The 24,024-nt window shown below is 43.7% G+C and overlaps 1 protein-coding gene across 3 annotated transcripts in view; it reads left to right on the forward strand.

Moving 5' to 3' along the window:
* The window catches only part of LOC126486722 (zinc finger protein OZF-like), a 32,051-nt gene extending 9,453 nt beyond the window's left edge, over nt 1–22,598 (forward strand). Inside the window, exons 1-5 of one of the 3 annotated variants that reach the window (XM_050119129.1) lie at nt 4,409–4,554; nt 7,107–7,162; nt 10,723–10,849; nt 11,248–11,334; nt 18,944–22,598. In XM_050119129.1, coding sequence (XP_049975086.1) covers nt 7,130–7,162; nt 10,723–10,849; nt 11,248–11,334; nt 18,944–20,376 — 1,680 coding nt within the window. In that variant the 5' untranslated portion in view covers nt 4,409–4,554; nt 7,107–7,129 and the 3' untranslated portion in view covers nt 20,377–22,598. Of the gene's footprint in view, nt 1–4,408; nt 4,555–7,106; nt 7,163–10,722; nt 10,850–11,247; nt 11,335–18,943 lie in introns of those variants that run through there. The other 2 variants (XM_050119130.1, XM_050119131.1) reach the window with 2 other exon arrangements.
* The last annotated feature ends 1,426 nt before the right edge of the window (nt 22,599–24,024 follow it).

Genomic DNA, 24,024 nt, shown 5'->3' on the forward strand with positions numbered 1-24,024 from the left:
GAGAGAGAGAGAGAGAGAGAGAGAGAGAGAGAGAGAGAGAGAGAGAGAGAGAGAGAGAGAGAGAGAGAGAGAGAGAGAGAAGCACAGGAAGTAGAAGGGAGGGACATCTGGTTGGAGGAATTTTGTTCCAGCAGGTGTATGAGAGAGCCCTCTTTCTGAGATATTGGTGGTGGGGGAGAGTCAGACAGCTGCTGTCTTTGCCTCGCTGAGCTAGCAGGTTTTCACCCCAGCACCTGGCTCTTGGGTCTTGATTGGTAAAATAAAAAGGTAGACACTTAGTGAAAACAACTTTTGCCTCCCTGCATAGAAGCGGCTGAGACTGCAGCTGAGGGGTGTGAAGCCTCTCCCAGGCTGCAGCTGAGGGGTGTGAAGCCTCTCCCAGGCTGCAGCTGAGGGGCGTGAAGCCTCTCCCAGGCTGCAGCCTTGGCAGTAATGCTGCAGTGGCTGTGCAGGTGCAGTCAGCAGCTGAGGCAGCAATAGGATCAGCCTCTGGGCTGCAGGTAAAAAGCATATCCCTCTGTCACTGGCTATTTCTTTTCTAAGAAACTGTCCAAAGTCGTCTTCTAGCTCTTTCAAACTCACAGTACATTATCATTGCCTACACTTACCATGGGATACACTTCTTGCTTCTGTGTGGTGGTGACTTAGCACACACGCCAACCTCTCCCGTTTCTCCTTTCCTACAAGTTCTGGAACTCTAGTAACTGTCATTCGGTTCTCAACTTTTATGAGAACAATGTTTCTTTAGATATCATGGATAAGATGATGTGATGTTTGTCCTTCTGTGTCTGGTTTAGTAGGATTCTAGTCATGCTACGGAGAGTGACAAGGTTTTATTCTTTTTTTGGTCAAGTAGTATTCCCTTGTTCACATACTATGCTGTCTCTATCCACTCGGGAGTTATGATGCCTAGATCTCACGTAATGGCTGTTGTAGATACTGCTGAATGAACAAGGGAGTGCACATAGCTCCTGAACCCACTGATTTCATTTGCTTTGAAGTCTGAGGTAGGACTACTGGATTATATATAGTTAAACATTTTTAATATTTTGAGAAATGTACATAACATTCTTCCTAGTGACAAAACTAAATGACATCCCCACCATTAGTTTTTAAGGGTCCCCTTTCTTTACAACCTTGCTAAACTTTAATCCTTTGTGTTGTTTTATTTTAAGTGTGTGTGTGTGTGTGTGCGCGCGCGCGCGTGCGCGCATGTGCATGTGTGTGATAGTGAACTCACAAAAAACCCAGAGATTTGTAAGACAGTTTAAAAGTCCAACCCAGGAAGCCTAAAAGAATGGAAACCATGGGAGGCTGAGAGACTGAGGCTACATGGAGAAGGGAAAAGTTGCCTCAGGCAAACTTTCTCAAAGACGTCCTTTAAGAGGTTGTGGGCTGAGAACCTTCTAGATTGGACAGTAAAAATAATCTCATATTAAACAACCAGGTTAACCTCAAAACAGATAGGGCATAAACCAAAGACATGGCCCAGCCACACTACCCAGAACCCTGAGAATTTACTTTCTTCCAAATCTGATGCTTTTGAAATAAGTTTTGTTACTAATTGTTTTCATTTAACTGGTCCACAGGCATGCCATTCTGAAGATTAGTGGGATCGTGTATACTCATCACACACATTTATTGGGTAATGCTTATACCACTTCCTGGTGGTGGAAGTACTCCGGAGCTGAAGACAGACAGGAGCCAGGTCTTCGGGGCCTCTTTTGCCTCGAGAGTGGCAGAGTTTGAAAGAGCTTCTTCCTGTCAAGCGATTGACAGTCAAAGCCCAGAACATGCCAAAAGTGAGACCCTGGTGGCTCAGTCCCCCCAAGGTAAAACTGATGTAAGGCTGTGTTGAGTGTAAAGCAACCCCCAAAAACCTGGTGTTGAGTCCCTTGGTTGGCCCACAGTCACCTTATAGAGCTAGTCATACGAGTGGCTGGCAGAAGTTAGTAAAATATTTAATTAATTCAAATCCCATGTAAAAATAATATATTTTAATTAGTTAATTAATTTTAATAAGCCTATATGCAGTATTTCCAGGTAGTCTCCCATCCAAGTACTAACCAGGCTTGATCCTGTTTAGTTTCTGAAATCAGATGAGATCAGTCTTGCTCAGGCTAGTTATGGCTGTAGACAATAATTTTTTAAAAAGACTAGAAGTAAGTTTTTAACCCAGAAAAACAAGCCCAAGATAAAAATAGAGAAGAGAATGAAAACAGAAGGTGATTTCAGTATTACACTAGGAATTTAGTGGACCACTAGAAAGAGGCACAATAATTAAAATATTTAAAAGTCATTATTTTTAGACACACTATGGATTAGATATTATTATATTCATAAAACAGCTCCCATTCCAAAATTTAAATTGGAGGTCAGGCATATACCTGTGATAGAGACAATGGGAATATTGAGGTAGAAAGATGGCAACATCAAGGCCAGCCTGGGCTACAGATCTGTAGTGATATTTTGTGTTTTAATAAATAAAGCTTGTCTGAAGATCAGAGTGCAGAGCTAAGCCACTAAAGGCCAGGGAGTGGTGGCACACTCCTTTAATCTCAGAATTCAAGCTACTTGAGATGGAATCGGTCTAAAAGGAGAGACAGAACTCACACAAAGATGCTCCCAGCACTCAGGAGTCATGTGCCTTTAATGTCAGCCCCAGGGAGGTGGAGACAGGAGTAAATACAGAGAGGAATATGAGGAGGAGACAAGAGCTCAGTACAGTCTGAGGTTTGGTGGCAAGCATTGCAGTCTGCAGTCATGCTGAGGACAAAGTCGACCATTTGTTTGTCTGAGCCTTGGTAGAGGTAAGAACCCTCTAATAGCTTGGCTGCTTTGCTTCTGTGATCTTCAGCTTGAACCCCAATATTTGTCTCGGGGCTTTTATTATTCATGCTACACAGATCCTGCCTCAAAAAGCAATAGAAAAAAATTAAAAATAGGCAAAATATTACAAGTCCATTGGAAAATGTAAATTTATATATTTAAGAATTACTGCCAGGTGTGGTGGCAAACAACTGTAATCCCAGCACTCAGGAGAATGAGACAACTGGTGTAAATTCCAGGCAAGATCTCGTCTCCAAAAAAACTGAAAGTTAGCAGTGTTTGGTTGGAAGCGTCGCCTCAGCCCCTAGCATCCTTATCCCAAAAAAGTCTGAATGTTTGATTGGAAGTGTCACCCCAGGTCCTGGCATCCATTTTGGAATGTTGGGTGGAAAGTTCCATTTCAAGCCCTCTCCATTCCCTGAGAGTTGCCTCCGTCCAAACTCCACCTCCAAGAAAGCCTGCCAAATGGTGACCCCTCCCCAGAGAGGGTGCAGACCACTCCCATAGGCTATTTAAACTGCCCCCCAGAGAACAAACACGTGGTCTTTCCAGTTCTCTGTCCCCCCCCCCCTCCGGGAGCGCTGGCATCCATTAAAACTGGGCTTCTTTTAATTTGGTTTGATTTGGTCTGATTTGAATTGTGTTGGCAGTGAGGTTTGTTGGGCTGAAAAAACAACCAGGGCATGGTAGTATGTGCCTGTATTTCCAGTGCTTGGGATGCTGAGGCAGGAGAATATCTATGAATTAGAAACCAGCCTGAGCTACATAGCAAGCAAGCTCCAGGCCAGAACACCAGCCAAGGCTACCTAGTAACTCTGCCTCAGCAGCAACAACAAAACCAAGTAACAATAACAAAAGCCACCAACACTTAGCTGGATGTGGGGCTGTGTGACTTTAATCCCAGCAAACAGGAGGCAGAGACGTGGGGATTTCAGAGTTTGAGGCCAGCATGATCAACATTGAGTTCTCATGGTACCAGGGACACAACATATCAAAACAAAAAGCAACCTTGGTTTCAAACTCACTACGTAACGTAATCGAAGCTGGCCCTAAAACCCCTTATTCTCCTGTCTCTACCTCCTGAGTGCTGGGATTTCAGGCATGCATTGCAGGCCTGGCTAAAGCAGCACTTTTAAATTGGTGGCTATTAAGTGTAAGTAGATTGTGTTCCAGTGACGACAAGATGATCTTTGCTCCATCCAGTCCCAGCCAAGTCGCGTTGCCCAGACTCTACACCTGGGAAGCTCTAAGGAGCTCTCACACTACAGCAGAGGGTCAAGTGCAGGCTGAGTTCGTCAAGGAGAACACGGTCTGCGATGGCCTCTGGGAAATGTAGTACTGAGCTGGGTCATTTGAGGCGATCCTTGCTGTATTCCTGTAAAGATCTCCACCCCACGGCAGATCTGAAACACCTTAAAAGTTTCAGAGGATCCCAGGCCCGAATCTGTGGGAAGTTCCTCCTTAGAAGACTAATTGTCCGTTCTCTCCCGGAGCGTTCCAACATTCTCTGCTTCCACTCTCCGGCATTGAAACTCTCCCAGGGAGTCTAGAGAAGCACGGCCTGCTGGGAAATGTAGTCCACTTTAAAAGCTGAGACACATGGCGGAAGTGGCTGGAGAGAGGTTGTTCCGGATCATCTCAGTGTCCTACCCGACCTAACCGGGTACTGCTCTGGTTGGTATCCGCTGGTCCTTGGAATTCGTAGCCCGTGGGGTCCCAGTTGAGGTGAGTCTGGCTCTGGTTCTATGCATTTTGGGTATGGGGCCTTCCGGTCTTTATTTGTTGGTTGCCGGCTGCCGGCTGCCGGCTGGCTCTAGGGGACCCACCCGGTTTCCGGGATGGCGTTGGGGGTGAAAAGATCTCCGCAGGGACTACGGCGAGGCAAGTGCGACTCCACAGGCGAGAAGGCTTTCGGAGGGTGTGGATTGTACGGAAGGATGAGAGCGAGCGTGCGCGAGGTCGTCAGAACATGGGTGATAAGTGTTACCGGATCCTCTAGTCTTCCACCGCTAAGTGGGGGAAAAATACCTCTATTCCTTCCTGGATGTCAAGTTTACTTGAAAAATTGAAAAAAAGAAAGCCAAATAATAGAGATGATAAGGATATCTGTACCCAAGATAGATCGATTTACCGGTCACCGTGACTTTTAAATATAGTCAGAAGTCAGACGGGGTGACCCACATCTGTAATCTCAGCACTCTGGCCGCGAAAGCTGGAAGACAGTTATTGCTCCATAGTGGGTTCCAGGCCGTCGTGAAATCCTGTCTCAGAAATGTATGAGGGTGGAGAAATTATTTTTGAAAAAACGTGCCACTGTGGGGCTCCTATTTTTGTGTCACATCCTCAGTTAGCCTTGTTTAGGGACAAACAACAGATTTGAAAAGTCTGTAAGGCTCTGTTGACTGCGACTGGAGAAGTCAGAGTTTGGAGTTCAAGATAAGCCTTTAGGACAGGAGACACACCTGCACACACTGGCTCTCAGTCGTTTCCCATCCCCACCCTCTCCAGTTTATAGTTAAAACCTGGCCGTCAATGTGGTGGATTTAGGAGGTGGGGACTTTTTGAAGGTAATTACATGGGATTAGTGCCTTGACTCCCTAAAACTGCTTGTCCCCTAGATGAGAATACAGAGCAGTCTCCTTCTGTGGACCAGGAAATAGGTTTGCACTAGACACCAAACCTGTCAGTGCTGAGATGGGGACTTCTCTGCCTCCGTAACTGAGAACAAGTTTGCTGTCTCTAAGCTACCTAGTCCAAGATATTTTGTTATAGCAGCTTAAACAGACTAAAATGGAATTTATTCTGCACCTGACCAGTTCCTGCAGAAATTTTCGGCGTTCTTCGAATGTACCTTGCTTTGTGTTTATGATTTCCAGAGAGGATATCAAGTTCCTCTTTTTTATTTGCATGAGGTGGAGGAAATCAATTCCCAGCACTCACATGGCAGCTCATAACCACCCATACTTCAGTTCCGGGGGATCAGTTCTCTTTTCTGACCTCTTAAAGCACCAGGTGTACACATGGTATGCAGACACATATGCAAGCAAAACACCAATAAACATAAAATAAATTAATCTTTTAAAAACAATTCTGATCATAAACTCTAAGGCAATTTTTTGGGGGGTTGAAGAAAGGGGAACAAACAGCACTAGTGTTGGGGAAACTCATATTACCCGCAGAAAAGCCCGAGCAGGCATTTTATTGGGTACTTGAAGGGGCCTTGGACATTATAGACATAGCAGAATTAAAAATTTAAAGACTGAACATAGTGGTACACACCTTTAATCCCAGTACTCAGGAGTGAGAGGCAGTTAGATCCCTGTGAGTTTAAGGTCATCTTGGTCTACATTTTGAGTTTCAGGCCAGCCAGGGCTACACAGTGGGACCTTGTTTTAGAAAAAGAGAGAGAGAGGAGAAAGTTCATTAAAGGAGCCAGAAAAAAGAAAGGAGAGAGAGAAAGCTAAAGGAGTCAGGCATGGGGCAGGCAGAGGCAGGCAGATCTCTGAGCTGAAGACCAGCCTGGTCTACTTAGACCCCATCATTTAAAAAAAGAAAAAAGAAAATGTCTACATGTCCATAAGAAGTTTTTTCTATGCATGCTATACATCAATGGCATTTATCCTTGGGAATCTTCTGGGACACTGATGCTGTAGCTTGTGGATTCTACCCTTGTGATAAGGGCATATGGGAATTGTGTAGATGGAAGCTTCTGTCCCGCCTGGTCCTGCAGTTGTTCAGTCCCAAAGAAACACACAGAGGCTTATTTGAATTATAAACTGTTTGGCTTGTTAGCTCAGGCTTATTATTGACTAGCTCTTACAACTTAAATTAACCCATAATTCTTGTTTATTTTTAGCCACATGGCTTGGTACCTTTTCTCAGTAAGGCAATCTCATCTTGCTTCCTCTGTGTCTGGCTGGTGACTGACTCTCTGCCTTTCCTCTTCCCAGAATTCTCCTATTCTGGCCATTGTGCCTATACTTGCTGCCTGGCTACTGGCCAATCATCGTTTTATTAAACTAATTCACGTGATGATTCTTTACAGTGTACAAGAGCATTATTCCACATCACAATGGCACATTCCTTACCCTATTAATGGGGTGGGAAGGACTTCCTATGTGGGTCACAGGCCTTACAAATGGGAGGAATGAGAACCTGTCACCGTCCCTACGAGTGTCCCTCAGTAGCATTTCAGTCTCGATTGTGACTTTTTTGGTCATGGGATGTTTGACCTAGTTTCTCACTCTCTCTTCATTTCCCGTTCTGCCATTTCCCAGAGTGCCCCCGAGAGTAGAGAAGCATGGCTATTGTGGATGTCAACACTGTGTTCAAGGTGAGTGGGATTGCTTCTGTCACCTGTCTTCTGGCTGCTGATTCCGAAAATGGAATTGTCACCTGTTGTCATGGTAACCATGTGAGGTTGAGCTTTGCCAGTGTGATTCTGTTTTCTTCAGTATATGAGAACTGCAGGAGGCTGTATGGGGTTTTTTGTTTTTGTTTTGTTTTTCTTTTTTCATTCAAGCATCTTCTGGCCATGTGAGGAATATCAATACCTTTGGATTCATGAGTTTACTTCATTTTTTTCTGTTCCTCAATTTCCTAATCAAAAAGTGGAGGAAATAACAGCACTTACTTTGGATTCGTTCTGACTGAATTAATAGGCATTTGGTTGTTAACAGGTACTGACACATAGAATATACCAAATGAGATCATGACTGGATCGCGTGCTCAGTTGCCTGAGAGTCAGGAAAAAGGGAAATATAAAGTTATTCAGGATTGCTGCAAGAGCAAGCCCACCCTAGGCCACCCAGTAAGTTCCAAGCTCACTACTTGAGGTCCTGTCTAAAAAAAAAGAAAAAAAAAGGGCTGGAGAGATGGCTCAGAGGTTAAGAGCATTGCCTGCTCTTCCAAAGGTCCTGAGTTCAATTCCCAGCAACCACATGGTGGCTCACAACTATCTGTAATGGGGTCTGGTGTCCTCTTCTGGCCTGCAGGCAGACACACAAACAGAATATTGTGTACATAATAAATAAATAAATATTAAAAAAGGAGAAATATCTGCAAAGAAAAGTGTTGGTATATGTTTGCAAATAAAGGAAAACACTTTTGCTTTTAAATATGCAGTCTTTATATTTTTACTTTGGTTACTTATTTAATGGGACAATCTTATTATGTAGTAATTTTTTTTAACAGGGTCTCATGTAGCTCAGGCTGCTTTGAGCTTGGTTTAGAGCCAAGGATGATCTTGAGCTCGTGAGCTTTCTGCTCCCACGTCATTTATTGGTTGCACATCCTTTGATAACCCCCCAGAACAGGTGTATAATTTATTCCTTATTTTTTTATTCATTAATCCCATTAGAAATCCATTGTCTTTTCTGTTCTGCTTAATAACTTTCCACCTAGAAAATCAAAAATACTTCTTTTAAAATTCATTTATTATTTTTTTAATTTTAAAAACTTTTCTAGACAGGGTTTCTCTATGTAAAACAGCCGAAGCTGTCCTGGAACTCACTCTGTTGACCAGGCTAGCCTTGAACTCACAGATCCACTGCCTCTGCCTCCCGAGCGCTGGGATTAAAGGTGAGCGCCACTGTCACCGTGCCCGGCCTGTTTCCCTTTTCTAAATCATCTCTTTTGACCTCAGTGTACACACATAGGAATTTTAAAAATTAAAATAGATAAAGAATAAGTAACACTGCAAAGACCAGAGAAGTTGATTTTGTGGCCGCACAGAGATAAAGGCGCCATAGGGGACCTTTAAAGATGCGCTAAGACTATCTTTGAGGCACTGAGCTTTTAGGGCTAACTCTGGGAAGGATGGACAGGTCTGGGAAGGTGAGGCAGGTCTGCATAATTAAGTAATCCTGATGGAGGTGTGGTCTGATTAGTCCCCGTCCTGTCCCTTCCTGCGAGCTGGTGGGCAGAAGTCCTGGGGTCCTAGGAGACAGATTTACTCTCAGCAGACGGTTACTTTTGCGCCTGATTGGGCCTTGGCCTTAGGACAGTTGGCCACATCTGGGGGCGGGGGCAGCCCTTAGGCCTATACCATTCCTGAAATCCAAGGTGAGTGCAGGTTTAGGGATTCTGGAGGAGACACACAGAAAGACTGCAGTACAGTGCCTCCACCCTCTTGCGTGCTTTAGCCTTGGAAGGAAAGAGACGAGCAGTGTCGGTCTCCTGGTTTCATCTCAGTGGCCAGCATGCCTGTTTGCAGAGTTATGAGTGACCCAAAGTCGAGGGGACAGAACAAAAGCGAGAAGGGAGTCAGCTTTTGGTTCTCATGTGGGTACAATGCTTTTTTATTTTCCAAGTGTCTTCTGTGTCTCTTGTCCCCAAGAGTGTGCCCATTGCTATGTCCCTATTACTATTTTAATCATAACCAAACCACCCACAGAATAGTTTTCGTGCTTCCGTTTGAGTGTGTTAGGTTCCCAGAACAGGTGGTGCCAGCAGCAGATGGTTTCGTCCTGAGCAGCTGCGTACACTGGACCGCACATTCTCCTGCTGTGCGCCTCTCTGTGGGCCCCAGTGCACTGCTGGGCTTCTCTCCGGCACGCTCCTTTTAACCTCAACTGCAGTACCTCGTCTGTGGGTTTGGCTTTCTTGTTTTTTCCTACTTGAGACTGAGTGCCATTCTGTAGCACAGGCTGGTCTGGAACTTGTGTACCCTAGATGTCCTGGTTAGTCTTCATGTCAATTTGACACACGCTAGCATCCGAGAGGAGGGACTCTCAATTGAGAAAATACCTACATAAGATCAGGCTGAAGGCAAGCCAATAGGGCATTTTTTTAAATTAGTGATTGGTGCGGAGGGTCTAGCTTGCTGTGGTGGCACCATTTCTGGGCCGGTGGTCCTGGGTTCTATAAGAAAGCAGAAAGCCATGGGGAGCAAGCCAGTAAGCATCACCCCTCCATGGCCTCTGCATCTCCTCCTGCCTCTTGGTACCATCCTATTTAAGTTCGTTCCCTGACTTCCCTCAGTGATGAATGGTACCTTGGAAGCATAAGGGGCATACACTTCTTTCTCCTCAAGTTACTTTTGGCTGGGATGTTTTATCACAGGTTTAACCCTAACTAAGACCCAGGCTAGCCCTGAATTTCTAACTGTCCTTCCCAGTGCCGGGATTACGGGAGTGAACCACTTGTCTGGATAGACTGGAGTGATTCTTTGGTTGAATTTGCACAACTAAGAGAAGCAGTTATCCTAATACTTGTGAATTTACCTCAAAAGAATGCAGGAAAGGGGCCTGAAGAGATGGCTCAGTTGTTAAGAGCACTGGCTGCTCTTCTGGAGGACCTGGGTTCAACACCCAGGGCCCACATGGCAGCTCACAACTGTTTATAACTCCAGTTCCAGGGGATCTGACACCTTCAGTCCAATGCACACAAAATAAATAGGTTAAATAAGTTAAAAGGAAAAAAAAAAAGAATGTAGACCAGGAAAGAGAAGTTTGCCAAGGGCGAAGTCTAAAGTCTGCATTGTGTCCCCTTGGTGGAAGTCTGGAGACATGCTTAGTTCTCCTAGCCATGGTATGAGACAATGTGTAGCAAGTATGACCAGCAAGCAACGCTTAACAAATGCTCTTTGTCTGGGGTTTTTGCTGGCCTACCCATGGTGGCTACAACTCATCTTTGTTACTGACTCTCCAGCCTCCTAAAGGTCAAGCTGGCCCAGCCCAAGGCCTCAGTCAGGCATACGGCAAAGAAACAACTCATCAGGCAGGACATCCAGGTGCTCAGAAATGGTTTCTCAGGAGCTAAAGGCCAAGGTTTTGAAATGTTCAGTTTCCCTAGTGCTGGGAGGGGACGTGCCTTGCCCTGGAAAAACCTTGAAAACCTTAACGTTTGCCTGACGTGATTTTCTCTGATCTTGCCTGTGTACTCTCCGTCCAGGAGCTGGTGGTGTTCAGGGATGTGGCTGTGGAGTTCTGTAAGGAGGAATGGGAGTGCCTGGGCCCTGAGCAGAGGTCTTTATACAGAGATGTGATGCTGGAGACCTACAGCAACTTTGTGTCACTGGGTAAGGCCGTCTGTTTCTCATAATCCAGATGTTTCCCTTAATGCTAGAGATGAAGATCTGCGGAGAGGAAGGTCTGCCGCATGCAGGACTTAACTGGTGAGCTTTTTCTCCGTCCCCAAAGCCACCACTTAACAGCTGGTAAATAGCTTTCTTTGAAGTCCTTTGATATGCTATATACATACTTTCTCATAATTTTAATTTTCATCGGTGATCTCTGCAAGCAACAATTGTTTAGTAATTGCTTGCTAAACAGCAACTTTTTTATTCATTTGTTTTAAATCACAATCATCCTGAGGATCCGAAATTTGTTTTCGGTTAAACTAATTATATAGCAAATACTGTTTGCCTGTTGTTGTCTGTTTCTCTATTTGTTTTTAACATTCTCTTTCTCTGAGTAGGACTTGCCATTTCTAAGCCTTTAGTAATTTCACTGCTGGAGCAAGGCAAAGAACCGTGGATGGTGGAGCAAGCAGGATGGTATCCAGGTGCGTAAGGATGTTGGGAGCAGCTGGGGTCCTTTTGGGGAAGGCCACACTAGTCATAGAGCGGCAGTGATTGCCCTCTCCTGCAGTGTACAGAGTCCGCTGTGAGACCAGTGTTCTGGAAGAAATAGTTTGAGAAAGGGAGAGGACCAGCAGCTTGCTTTTTCTTTATCTTTTCTTTTCCTTTTTTTTTTTTGGTTTTTCAAGACAGGGTTTCTCTATAGCTTTGGTGCCTGTCCTGGAACTAGCTCTTGTAGACCAGGCTGGCCTCAAATTCCCAGAGATCCGCCTGCCTCTGCCTCCCGAATGGTGGGAATAAAGGCGTGCGCCACCACCGCCCGGCTCTTTATCTTTTCTTTCTCTTTTTTTTTTCTACTTTTTTTTGTTTGTATGTTTGGTTTTTTTGTTTGTTTATTTTTGGTTTTTGATTTTTCAAGACAGGGTTTCTCTGTGTCACAGCCCTGGCTGTCCTGGAACTAGCTCTTTTAGACCAGGCTGACCTCAAGCTCACAGAGATCCACCTGCCACTGCCTCCCAAGTGCTGGGGTTAAAGGCATGTGCCACCACCGCCCAGGTTTTTTTGTCTACTTTTATTTTGAGTGTGTATGTGCACGCACGTGCACACAGTTAGTGGGAGTGGGTTCTCTCATTGTACCATGTGGTTCTCCAGGATCAAAGTCAGGTCTTCAGGCTTGACAGCAAACCCCTTAGCTGGCTGTGCCATCTCACAGCATTTAGCCGTTGTTGATGTCATCTTTATAAAAATTAGACAGTTTTATTTTATTTATTAATAATGTTGCCCAGTACTATGTGTAATTTTGTTGTCTTGATTGACTGTTTGGAGGAGTCTGACTGTGTATGTTATGGGAGATAATTGAAGCATCTGCAGCTGTGATTGGAGGATTGTCATTTCTTATTTCTGTTTTCCCTTATGAATTGTGAGACTTTGTTATCATAGAATTATATAACTGTGATTATAACTGTGATTGCCAGACAGATGAGTATGACCTTTAATTGCTTTGATAAAATTGTCTTTGACAGTGTGGATTATCATGAAGTCTATTCTATCTGATATTAATGTAATCATTCCAGGGTTACCTATGCCATTTAATTTTTAAAATCCTTATTATTTTGTTTTATAAACCCTGGGACAAATGGCTGAGGTGCGCCCATTTAACATATCAAAGTGGACCTGGCTATCAGTGTAATCTGCTGGTCTGGTCTGTCACCTGGATACCCTGTCCCTTTAAGAGACAAGCCCCACCTACTCCCAACCTCTCCCTTCCACCAAGGCAAGCAGATCTCATTCTCTCTCTCTCTCTCTCTCTCTCTCTCTCTCTCTCTCTCTCTCTCTCTCTCCCTTCCTCCCTCCTTCTTCTGGAGAGGTAGCTTCTGCCTTTTTCTCTTCTTGCCCCCTTCTTCCATTATCCCCTTCCCATTCCCATTCCCTTTCCCCTCTATAACCCACTAAATAAACTTTATACCCAAACTCTCTCTGCATGGCATATCTATCTATCATCTGTCTCCCGCTGAGGCCTCAGGCCACCCACCAGGGGACCCACCAAGGCCTCGGGTGACTGACCACCACCCCTCTTGGGATCTCCCCCATCCCCGGGAGCAGTCATGTCCTTTCCTTTCCTTTTAATTTCTTTTTTCATCCATCTGCTGCTGAAGCCCAAGAGTGTCATAAATGAACGCCCTTCTAGGGAACTCAGCCTCTCTGAACCAAGCTGTTGATCTGACTCTCCTGGGTATGTACTGATCATTTGTTTCTGCTGGCTTCTGCCACCCACCAAATTCAGTTCCGTCTCTTTAGCTGCTTCTCCCTTCCACCTTTGTAATGGCCTGTCCTGACCATTTAAGAGACAAGGCACGCCCACTCCCTCCCCTGTCTACCGAGGCAAGCTGATCTTCAGTTTCCCCTGAGTCCCTTCCTTTCCATCTCATTCTTGAAGAGGCAGCTCCTGTCTTTCCCTTCTCCCCACTTCTTCCCTTCCCCCTTCTCTGTTTCTGCCTCTCTCACTCTCTCTGTTCTTCCTCTTTTCCCCTTCCCTTCCATAACCCACTAAATAAATATCCAACTTCACTCTGCATGGCATGCCTATCCATGTTTTTGTCTCTCGCCCACCACGTGGCTCTCTACCCAGGACCAGCTGCCTTCAGAGACCTGCGGTGTGGTCTTGTGGCGTGTCTGTCCATCTCAGTCTCTCACCCACCATGCGGCTCCTTGCCTGGGATTTGCTGCCCTTCATGGCCTGCCGTGGTTTCAGGACCTGCTGCCTGCCATCACTTGGGGACCTGCAGCGTTTCTGCCTCTGCGCCTCCCAGGGAACCTGCAGCATTTTACTTAAACCATAACATTGGTGCCATGACTTGGCCAGGCTCTCTACGAATCTGCAACATTTTACTTAAACCATAACAACCTTATCTAACCATCTCTCTTTACTGACTCAATAAGTGTTCTCTTTCCCTGTTGTACCCTTTTGGGGTACCCACCATGTAGGCATCTCTTTGCTAAGCCGTTTGGGCCACCCACCATATGGGCCCTGCTGTGCCCTTTGGGGCTTCACATGTGTGCAACCCTACTTACTAAAACGCTTGCACGTCTACAGCTGTTTTCTCCTCTGCCTGCTCTAACCTCTCATTTCTCCCCTTCTACTGGGTAAGTGTCACTATGGAGTTTCCTGCTTTGTCTACTGTCTAGGATCAGCTTCAACAAAAAAATCACTTACCAGGGTAGGGACATGGGGATTAGGAAAATTAGTAAAGGGAATTTAGATGTGAATGAAAATAATAAAACAAAAAATATAGGATAGTACGGGAGGGAGTTCCAGTGAATGCTGAAATTGCATGCATTTAATTTCCATTTGCTTAAAATACCCCTAACCTCAAAAGGAAGGAGTAAGATAAAAAAAACTTTATTAACAAGAGGCAAGGAATTGAGCAGGTCAGTTGAAGGTTGCAGGCTACATACATAGTTAAACATTCTGTTGCTAGAACAAGATAAGTAACGCTCACACCCTAACCAAAACATTCTGCAGGCAAACCACTCCCTGGGTGGAATCCATTGTTATCTCCAGGAGAGAGTAGGAACTTAGTTGGATCCTTAGACTTTTGTTTGAGGTAGAAACAGGTCTACTTCTCTATTCCTGAAATACAAGGCTGAATGTTAGCCACACTTGTTAACAGAGAGCAGAACTCTCTGATCTAAATCTAGGTGGGACCTTTGTCTGAGGTAGAAACAAACAATAACCTTGAAGGACTAGAAGTAAGTTCCAACTCTATGACTTTTGGTCAGGGTGGAATGGCAACAACTTTGAGCAAGGTAGATCTCTGACCTTCAGACCAGGTAGAAATAGGCTCACATTTCTGGGCCCCCATCATATGGAAAGGGATGCCACTCTGTGATTTGGGACATTTCTCTCCAACAAGTCTCTCTGTCTGCTTGGGGATGCTCCAGTCGAAATTTGACTGAAATTCTTGTTACCAGACATTTACCCCTTCTCCCTCATGGCTCCTCTCAGCTTCTTCCTGGACAGTCTTCCTTTCTCCCTAGGAGTTTCCAGGTCAGCTTTTATATATTAAATAGACACCTCTGCCATTTGTTCCAGGGTTTGAGACTTAACAGTGTACATGTGCACTTTAGGGTGCATTCGTGAAGGTCAGAGGACAACTTTTAGGAGTTTGTGTGATCTGGGACTGAACTCAGATTATCGGGTTTGCACCTTTATTCGCTGAGCCGTTGCTGTAAAAGGAGTGGCGGGCCACTTCCCTCCGCCCAGCTCCCGGCTAGCTTTACCCGAAATAATTACATGGAAACTGTATTCATTTAAACACTGCCTGGCCCATTATATCTAGCCTCTACTGGCTAACTCTCACGTCTTGATTAACACTTTTCTATAAGTGTGTATCACTTGACTGCACTGTACAGCATGAGTCTAACCACCGTCTGTCTTGGGTAGGAGAAGCATGGCATCTGCATGACTCTGCTTTCTCTCTCCCAGCATTCTGTTTGGTCTATTCCACCTATCTAAGCTGCTGTCCTATCAAAAGGCCAAGGCAGTCTCTTTATTTAACCAATGAAAGTAACACAGACAGAAGACCCTCCTACACCATTTCCCCTTTTTCTGTTTAAACAAAAAAGAAAGGCTTTCATTTTAACATAATAAAATTACATATAACAAAAGTTATCAAGCAAGAGTTAGTCACAATATTTATATTTATTTTATCTTTTATCATAACAAAGGAAAACTATAACTAACCATTCTTCAACTCCATCAAAGACTCCAGAAGGATATAATATTACCTAAGTAAATGAGAAGTAAGCAACTTCCAAAACTCTAGAAATGACAGAGACATCTTGCTGCCTGGACAGTCACTCAAAGTTTTTCTGTACCGTTGGGGCATCCATCTTCAGCCTACAGGCCCATAGTATCCAGCAGACTTTTCCATGAAGCAGAAAATTTCAAAGACAGTTCAGTCACTTTCTTCTGTGTCCTGCAGAATGTCTCACAGACTCTTTCATGAAACAGGAACCCCAAAGGATCATCTCACCTTTAGGCAAGTTCAGCAGTCTTCTCTCTGCGGGTTCTTTGTGTCCAGTTTATGCAAAAGTCCAGGCAAGAGCAGTTTCTTGCCCAAATGGCTAGCAAACTCCATAAGGAGCCTCTTCGATGCCCATCTTTCTCTTGAAGTAGCTGGTGCTGCCAGGAGCACACGTGTCTCATTGTCATGAAAAGCCCTAAGTTATTAAAACATTAAATGCCATATTCTATAGTCTTTGAAAGATATGATGAATGCCTATCAAACTGAAATATATCTCTACATATCTAGAAAATCTAACATGACTACAAGCTTGACTATTATTGATGATTATCTATTAACCTATATTTCTTAATTATACATTACATTTTTAAATGAATTACACAATCACAATACCTTAATCAAGAGCAGAAATATACATATAACAAGATTGACCTTAAATTAGTATCAGTAAACCAAGATTCATATCAATCCAAATTATTCATATATATCATATCCCCCTTTAAATGTAAAAACATTTATAAACAATATTTGGGAATATGGGCACAGTTTTTTCTCTCCAAACTGCTTCCTGCTGTATGGGGGCGCTGTTATTCAGGTCTTTCATGGTATATCCTGTTTGCTAGGTTCCTCTCAGTCGGCAGTTGAGTGAAGTAATTTTTTGAGGGTATTCACAGTAACCTTTCAGGAGGGTGTGGTCTGTCATACCATATTGGGATAGAAGCAATCCACAGGGTCTCATCCTCTGTAAAAACAAAAGAAGACCCTTTCCAAAGCATCATATCCTTAGACCCAAATTTGGAAGTCATAATACCTTTAGAACATACATGTTGGATCAGCTTAGCAGCCCACAAAGTGAAATGTCTCTCTGTATTTAGATCCTTCACAATCAAAAAGTTTAAAGAAAATACAATATACAGAATCCAAACTCTCTGTGAATTTTCCATTTTACATGGCTTATTTTTTCTTATTTCTTTTAATTATAACTATCTGTACTCTGTCTCTTTAAAGACTTTACCCCCCCTTTTTTTTTTAAAGCATTAACTTTATTCTCTATATTCTTTTTCTTCTCTCTCCCAAGCCTACGTATGTCTAACACTATGATCCATTTAGAGGTCTTTTATGTCTGAATCTGTCCTATTGCATTGCCTGTAACTTTTTTACTGTCCAGGAACATTTTTGCTTTGTGCTTTTAAATCACTAAGCACTTAAGAATCTAAGCTGTTACATTCCTAGGTCAAAAACAGGTACTGCGGGCTTGCTCCGCCCAGTCCAACATGGCGGAGCCCCTTGTGCCTCTGATCCTTGCACATTGCACCTCTAGCATGGCAGAACTGCTTGCGCCTCTGAGCTGCAGCACACAATGTCCCCCTTTTAGGCACACAGTGAGTCTAGTTGCCATCAAACAAATTGTAGCACTTTACTCCAAATGCTCTGTCTCCCAAAAGAGTCAGAGGTCACAATGGCAGCACAGCCCAGAAAGCTGGTATTTTAAAACTGCCACTTTTCTGCCGAGTGAGGAAATTCTCTCTGCAGCACCCTGCCAGTAAACAGCAAAAGGCTGTATGAAACTCTCTCTCTCCTTTTTAAGCCCTCTCAGGTTTTACGTGGTGTTAGTAGACCACGTTAGGCAGCCACTCTGTAGTAAAAGGAGCGGTGAGCTGTGTCCCCGCCACCCAGCTAGTTTATATCCCCTAAATAATCACATGGAGATCTGTATTAATTAAATTGCTGCCTGGCCCATTATCTCCAGCCCCTTATTGGCTAACTCTCACATATTGATCTAACTCATTTCTAATAATCTGTATTGCCACTTGACTGTGGCTTACCAGCATGAGTCTAACCAGCATCCGTCTCAGAAAGGAGAGCTATGGCATCTGCCACACTGCCTTCTTTCTCCCAGAATTCTGTTCTGTCTACTCCACCCACCTAAGGGCTGGCCAATCAAAAGGCCAAGGCAGCTTCTTTAGTTAACCAATGAAAGTAACACATAGACAGAAAACCCTTCTACACCAAGCCGTCTTATCTGCCCCAGTTGCTTTCTGAGTTTTTCCCTTTTTGTGTATATGTAGTATATATTTGTGTGTGTTCATGTTCACATGTGTGTGAGTTCATGTGCAGGCCAGAGGTTAATGTTGGCAATCTCTGTTGATCGCTTTGTTTTTATTCTTCCATTTTGAGACAGGGTTTCTTTATATATATGATATTATATAATATATGTATATATTATATAGCATATAATATATAATATATGATATATGTATACAGTATATACATATTATGTATACAGTGTTCTGCCTGCATGTGTGCCATTACAGATGGTTGTGAGCCACCATGTGGTTGCTGGGGATTGAACTCAGGGCCTCTGGAAGAGCAGGCAATGCTCTTAATCTCTGAGCCATCTCTCCAGCCCGAGGCAGGGTTTCTTAATCAAACCCTAATCTTCCTAGTCAATTTGCCCTGGGAGACAGCTTCCCTGTCTCTCTGCCTTTTGAGACTAGAATTAAAAGCGAGCCTCCCTGCCTTCTTGGTGGTTCCATGAGTTCTGAGGATCTAAAGTCCAGTTCTCTTACACTGCAGCAAGCACTGTAAGATCATTTTGGGGCTGGATACATGGCTGAGTGGCTAAAAGTACTGGCTTCTTTTCCAGAGGACCCAGGTTCAATTCCCAGCATTCCTATGGTAGCTCACAACTCTGTAACTCCAATTCCAGAGACCTGAAGCTGCCTTCTGGTCTCTGTAGCAGGGTGATTTCACATGCTGCACAGATTCACATAAAGACCAAACAGTGATGTGATATATATATATAGAAATAAAAATAATTCTTTTTAAAAAATCATTTTGTGGTTTATTTTGTTTGTTTTGTTTTTGTTTTTCAAGCTAGGAGTTCTCAGTGTAACAACCCTGGCTGTTCTGGAATGCTCATTGTAGACCAGACTGGTTTTGAACTCACAGAGATCCTCCTGCCTCTGCCTCCCCAGTGCTCAGATTTAAGGCATTCCCCACCAGTCACCCATTTCTGATGTAGAGTTTCATGTCTTCTAGTACTAAATATGTATTTTCCTTTCAGATTTGCTGTCTGTAAATGAAACGAAGAATTTATCTCTAGAGCGTGGCATCTTTGGAAAGGAATCATTGAAATGGAAAATAATAGAAAGAGTCGGTAATTCTTGCCTTGAGGAATCTAGTTTTGGAAATGACTGGAGATGCAAGGAACCCCTTGAGGTACAAGCGGAATCCACAGAGGAGTGTGTACAGAGAGTGGCAGCCCCGTTGGAAAAGATGGCAGCCGAATTCATTCAGCCTACACCCATCGCTCTGAGTGAAGTGACTCACTCTGAGACAAAACACTATCAACAGGAGGCAGGCGAGTCCATTACTCAGCAGGGAAGAGTTCCTGCCAGTGACAAACTTAACGAAGTGTACGAGAACACGTTTGTCTACTACGCGGATCAGATGAAGCATCGGCAGGACTTTGCTGGCGAGAAGTGTGATGAGTTGAAGGAGTGCAGCAGAGGATTTGCCTATGACTTCCATCTTGCCCCATATCAGATCAATAAGAAGCCGTATCAGTGTGAGATCTGTGGCAAGATCTTTGAAAAGCATGCTTACCTTGTTCAACATAATCGCTTTCACACTGGCGAAAAGCCCTGTGAATGCAAGGAATGTGGGAAAGCCTTCACTAACTGCTCCCTGCTCGTCCAGCACCAGAGAGTTCACACGGATGAGAAGCCCTATGAGTGCAAGCACTGTGGGAAGGCCTTCCTCTACTTCTCTACATTTTTTCAACATCAGAGAACACACACCAATGAGAAGCCTTACGAATGTCACAAATGTCAGAAGGCCTTTAACAAGAGTGCAAACCTTACCAGACATCAAAGAATTCACAGCGGTGAGAAACCCTATGAGTGTAACTTATGTGGAAAGACTTTTACTTGGGCTTCCAACTTGAATGATCACCAGAAAATTCACACTGGTGAAAAACCTTATGAGTGTAACTATTGTGAAAAGGCCTTTCTCTGTCATTCAGCATTCATGAAACACTATAGAACTCACACTAATGAGAAGCCTTATGAGTGTCAGGAGTGTATGAAGGCCTTTAGGCAGAAAGCACATCTCATCCAACACCAGAGAGTCCACACTGGCGAGAAACCTTATGAGTGTAAGGAATGTGGGAAGGCCTTCGCTTGTCCATCATACTTTAATAGACATCAGAGAATTCACACTGGGGAGAGGCCTTATGAATGTAAAGAGTGTGGAAAGGCTTTTATCGATTGTAAAACTCTTATTCTACACCAGAGGATCCACACTGGGGAGAAACCCTTTCAATGTCAGCAGTGCAGCAAGGCCTTTAGACAGAGGTCCCACCTTACGCAGCATCAAAGAATCCATACTGGCGAGAAGCCCTATGAATGCAAGGAGTGTGGACAGGCCTTTACTCGGCTCTTGCAGGTGAAGAAGCACCAGAGAATACACACAATGGGAGAAATTCTATGTATTTGAATACTGCCCTTTATTTGTTCAACATCTTCATGTATGTATGGAAGAAAAATGTTGATAAGATCAGAAATATGGGAAACACCCGTAGGTGTCCCTCAGCTACCCTGACCCTGCTGAGAAAAGCCTGGAAGTGAGGCATATGGAGCCTCTTAACATTGTGTAATTTATACTATGGTGATTAGAACAGGAAGCCCTCGTTTTTTTCAGCTATTCGATACCGAATAAGAGTTTGTAAGAGAAGACCGTCTGATAACTGTACTTCTTTTTTTTTGCTTTATAACCTACAATTTATTGAACATTAATTCACATAGGAAAAATAAAAATTAAATTATGACTAGAAATACTAATTCTATTACCAGTAAAAGGGTTACATTTAATTATAGCTATAGAAAATGCCACATAGAGAATGATTGCGTGGGCCTTCTTGGTGTAGACGCTATCCCGTGCATCATTTGCCACCTGTATTTTATTATTAGCTAACTGCTGCACTTCAGATTGCTGCCTGTTAGTCAGTAGTAAGGCTCTTGTGAGGACTTTAGTAGAGGGAACTTTGGCATAGTCAGTAGCATGGAGGAATGATTAGGAAACATTAGGAACCATCTATCTATCATAGTCTTCGTTATTATTAGTAGAATGTTCATGTGCGTTTTATTAATGCCGTCTCCTGTCAGCCTGTCCCGGAGCAAGGCTCTCATGGGGAGTTCTGGCGACAGTGGTCGGACCAGAACATGGTGAGCAGCTTTTCACCTCAGCTTCAGTTGAACCAGGCAGCTGACTCTGGCGCGGCTGCCGGGACTCACTGCATTTAGCTGGAAGGTAGGCTCAAAGGGTCCTCTGTAGCAGAGACTGTGAGTTTACTTACACAGGACAGACGGGTTTGCAGGGTGGGAAATGGAGCACAGCTGCAATCTATAACCGTCACCACGTAACTTCTGGATTACGTGAAAAATTCAGTCTGAAAATACAGCGTGCTTCAGCGTGGAAGATAGGCAGCTCTGCATAATAAAACATGATGCGGCTCATCTGCATAAATGCTATAAAATATTCAATCAAAAAATCAAATTCTAGAGGCGACAGCAGAAATAGATATTATTACAATAATTGATTACTTAATTTAAAAGAGCTTAAGAAAATCAATAAAATCGGTAACTGGACCTTAACAGTTTTTCCTAAACCATCTGATAGTAGACTGGATTTTCCAGGTCCTAAGGAGACATTTGGAAGACACAGGTGTAACAGTCAGGGCTAATGGGAAGGAAGCAGAACATTTGCAGGCAGAAATATTGTCAGTTGGCTTTGGTGGGTTTTATTTCAAGACAGGGTCCCTCGTAATCCTGTGGCAATCCTCCTGCTTCAAAACACTGAGTGCTGGGATTAGCAGTGTGTGCCCCCACACTGCCTTGAACTCAGAGCCAGGAGCCTGCTAAGCATGTGTTCTGCCACTGAACCGCCCCCAGCCCTCTATTTTCTGAGGCCTGGTCTTGCTAAACTGCCAAGGCAGGCCTTGAGCTCATCTCCTAGCACTGGCCTCTGACAGCTGGGATTACAGACGTCTGCCACCGGGTACAGCTAGAAAGGGTTACTGCTATGAAATAATTGTTCAGTGTTATTTGAGTTAAATTTGAAATGTTTAGAGTAACTTTTGGTGACTATATATAAATTTTTCAGACTGATTCACAGACCCAGAGAATCAAGCCAGTATACCCTTAAAAAGTAGAAAAATGGTTGTGTTCCCTTAAGTGGAGCGTGTGACAGTGTTCAAGCAGGGAAGCAAGCTGTTGTTTGCCATAGGATCCATGTGGCCCAGGCTGCGGCTTCCCCCGTGCTGTCGTACCAGATAGCAGGGACATTTGAAACAGATTGTCAACATAATACCTTTGCCAGTCCATCCTTTTCGTAAGGTGATCTGTCTTAGCCGCGTAAGTTGGTGCACTCATGTAATCCCAGCGCTGAGAAGGTGGGTGTAGGAAATCAGGACTGTTCAAGGCTAACCTGGGCCACATGAGAGCCTGTCTATGCTAGAATCATAGAAGGTAGCTGAGAAAAGCAGAAGCAACCAGTAATCAAAATAAGACCGCAAACAAAGACAGTGAACCCAGAAGGAGCCAGTGGGAAGTTGTGTGGTAGGATGGTAGACATTGTATCAGTAATTCCAAAAATCATTTGAATAGGCTGATTACTATAGTTGAAAGAAAGGTTTTTTTCTTATTTAAATGAAAGACTAGGTTGGTGTGGGACGTTTGGAATTGTACCCCTCGGGAGCTGAAGATAAGATTGCTGTTGTTTCAGACTAGCTTGGGGTACATAGAGCAACCCCACCTCAAAAATAAATAGATAGATAAATAAGACAATGCTACAAAAGGATTGAAATTAAAGGATGGGGAGAGAAACCCATGCTGTTGAGATAGTAACCAAAGAAATCACACAAGGAAGAGCTGAAGAACAAAAATGATTTACCAAAAAAAAAGAAAATGGAAAAAAATGACATAGTGTTCAAAGGTTCACGTCATTAAAAGGATTGAATGTTTTTATTTGTAACTAATAGCACAGCCTCCATAGATAAAAAGCAAAGGCTACACTACAAAGAGAAGAGACAGCTTGGATTTTAACGTGCCTGTCTTGGGCAAAATCAGGATAGAACATTTGGACAAATACCAATGAAAGGCTTAACAGACATACCTTGACTCCAAATTTACAAAATATTCTTATATAAGAAATTATTTTCTGTGTCTTGAACTTCAAGTTTGAATAAGTCTCAGTTGGTTCAAATTATATACAATGCCTTCTTGCATAGGCCCAGAGATGTCTCTCCATATCTTTGGAAATATACTTTTCAATAACTTCAGAGAAACCACTAGTTAGAACTTGATGGAGCTGAGGGGAAATACTTCCCCTCAGATAACCTAGGGAATGCGAGGGTCAGGTCCAGAAAACTGAGGTCAGTGAGAAATTCACTGTCTCAAGATGCTGGAGAGTTTTAAAAGATGAAAGAGGAAGAATAGGTTGAAAGCAGCAATTCACTGGGAGGCAAGCATCCATATAACTTGTTAAGCAGCTGACATATTCTGGGGCGATCTTTAGCTGTTAAGGAATTGTCGAAGCTAGGTGAGGTGTTGCACATCTTTAGTCCTAGACTTCAGGAAGCAGAGGCTAGATGATCTCTGAGTTCCAGGTCAGCCTGGTCTACACAGTGAGACCCTTCCTGTCTTAGGGGTGTGAGGGGTTTGGAGCCATAGTAACTAAGGCCTGCATTCCAGCACTCAGGAGTGGAAGGCCCTTGACAGCCTTGGCTACACAGTGAGACTCCGTCCCCTCAGCACTGAAATTAAATTCTTTACCTTATCGAAGCATACGTCCGTTAGTGTTTCTAAGTGTAGAAAGTGGAAAATATTAGGAAATAAAGACTAACTTCCTTGCTCATAGTCCTTGTCTGTGTAGTGTTATTGTTTGGCCTCCCCACAGTTAACTGAATCAGTCCCTCACTGAGGTCTTCTTTCCTTTGAAATACAGAATGAGGTGACTGTCGTTGTACATATTAGCTTCTATGTGCAGGTGTCTAGGAAAGCTCCACCCCTGGGTTGCCTTTGCTGTTTTGAGTACATGCGCATTTACAAAAGGCTAATAGCGGTTGGTTCTTTCTCGGATGTTGTA

Source organism: Alexandromys fortis, unplaced genomic scaffold, assembly GCF_014885135.2.
Source record: "Alexandromys fortis isolate MF-2015 unplaced genomic scaffold, M_Fortis_MF-2015_v1.1 scaffold_140, whole genome shotgun sequence".
NCBI lineage: Eukaryota > Metazoa > Chordata > Mammalia > Rodentia > Cricetidae > Alexandromys > Alexandromys fortis.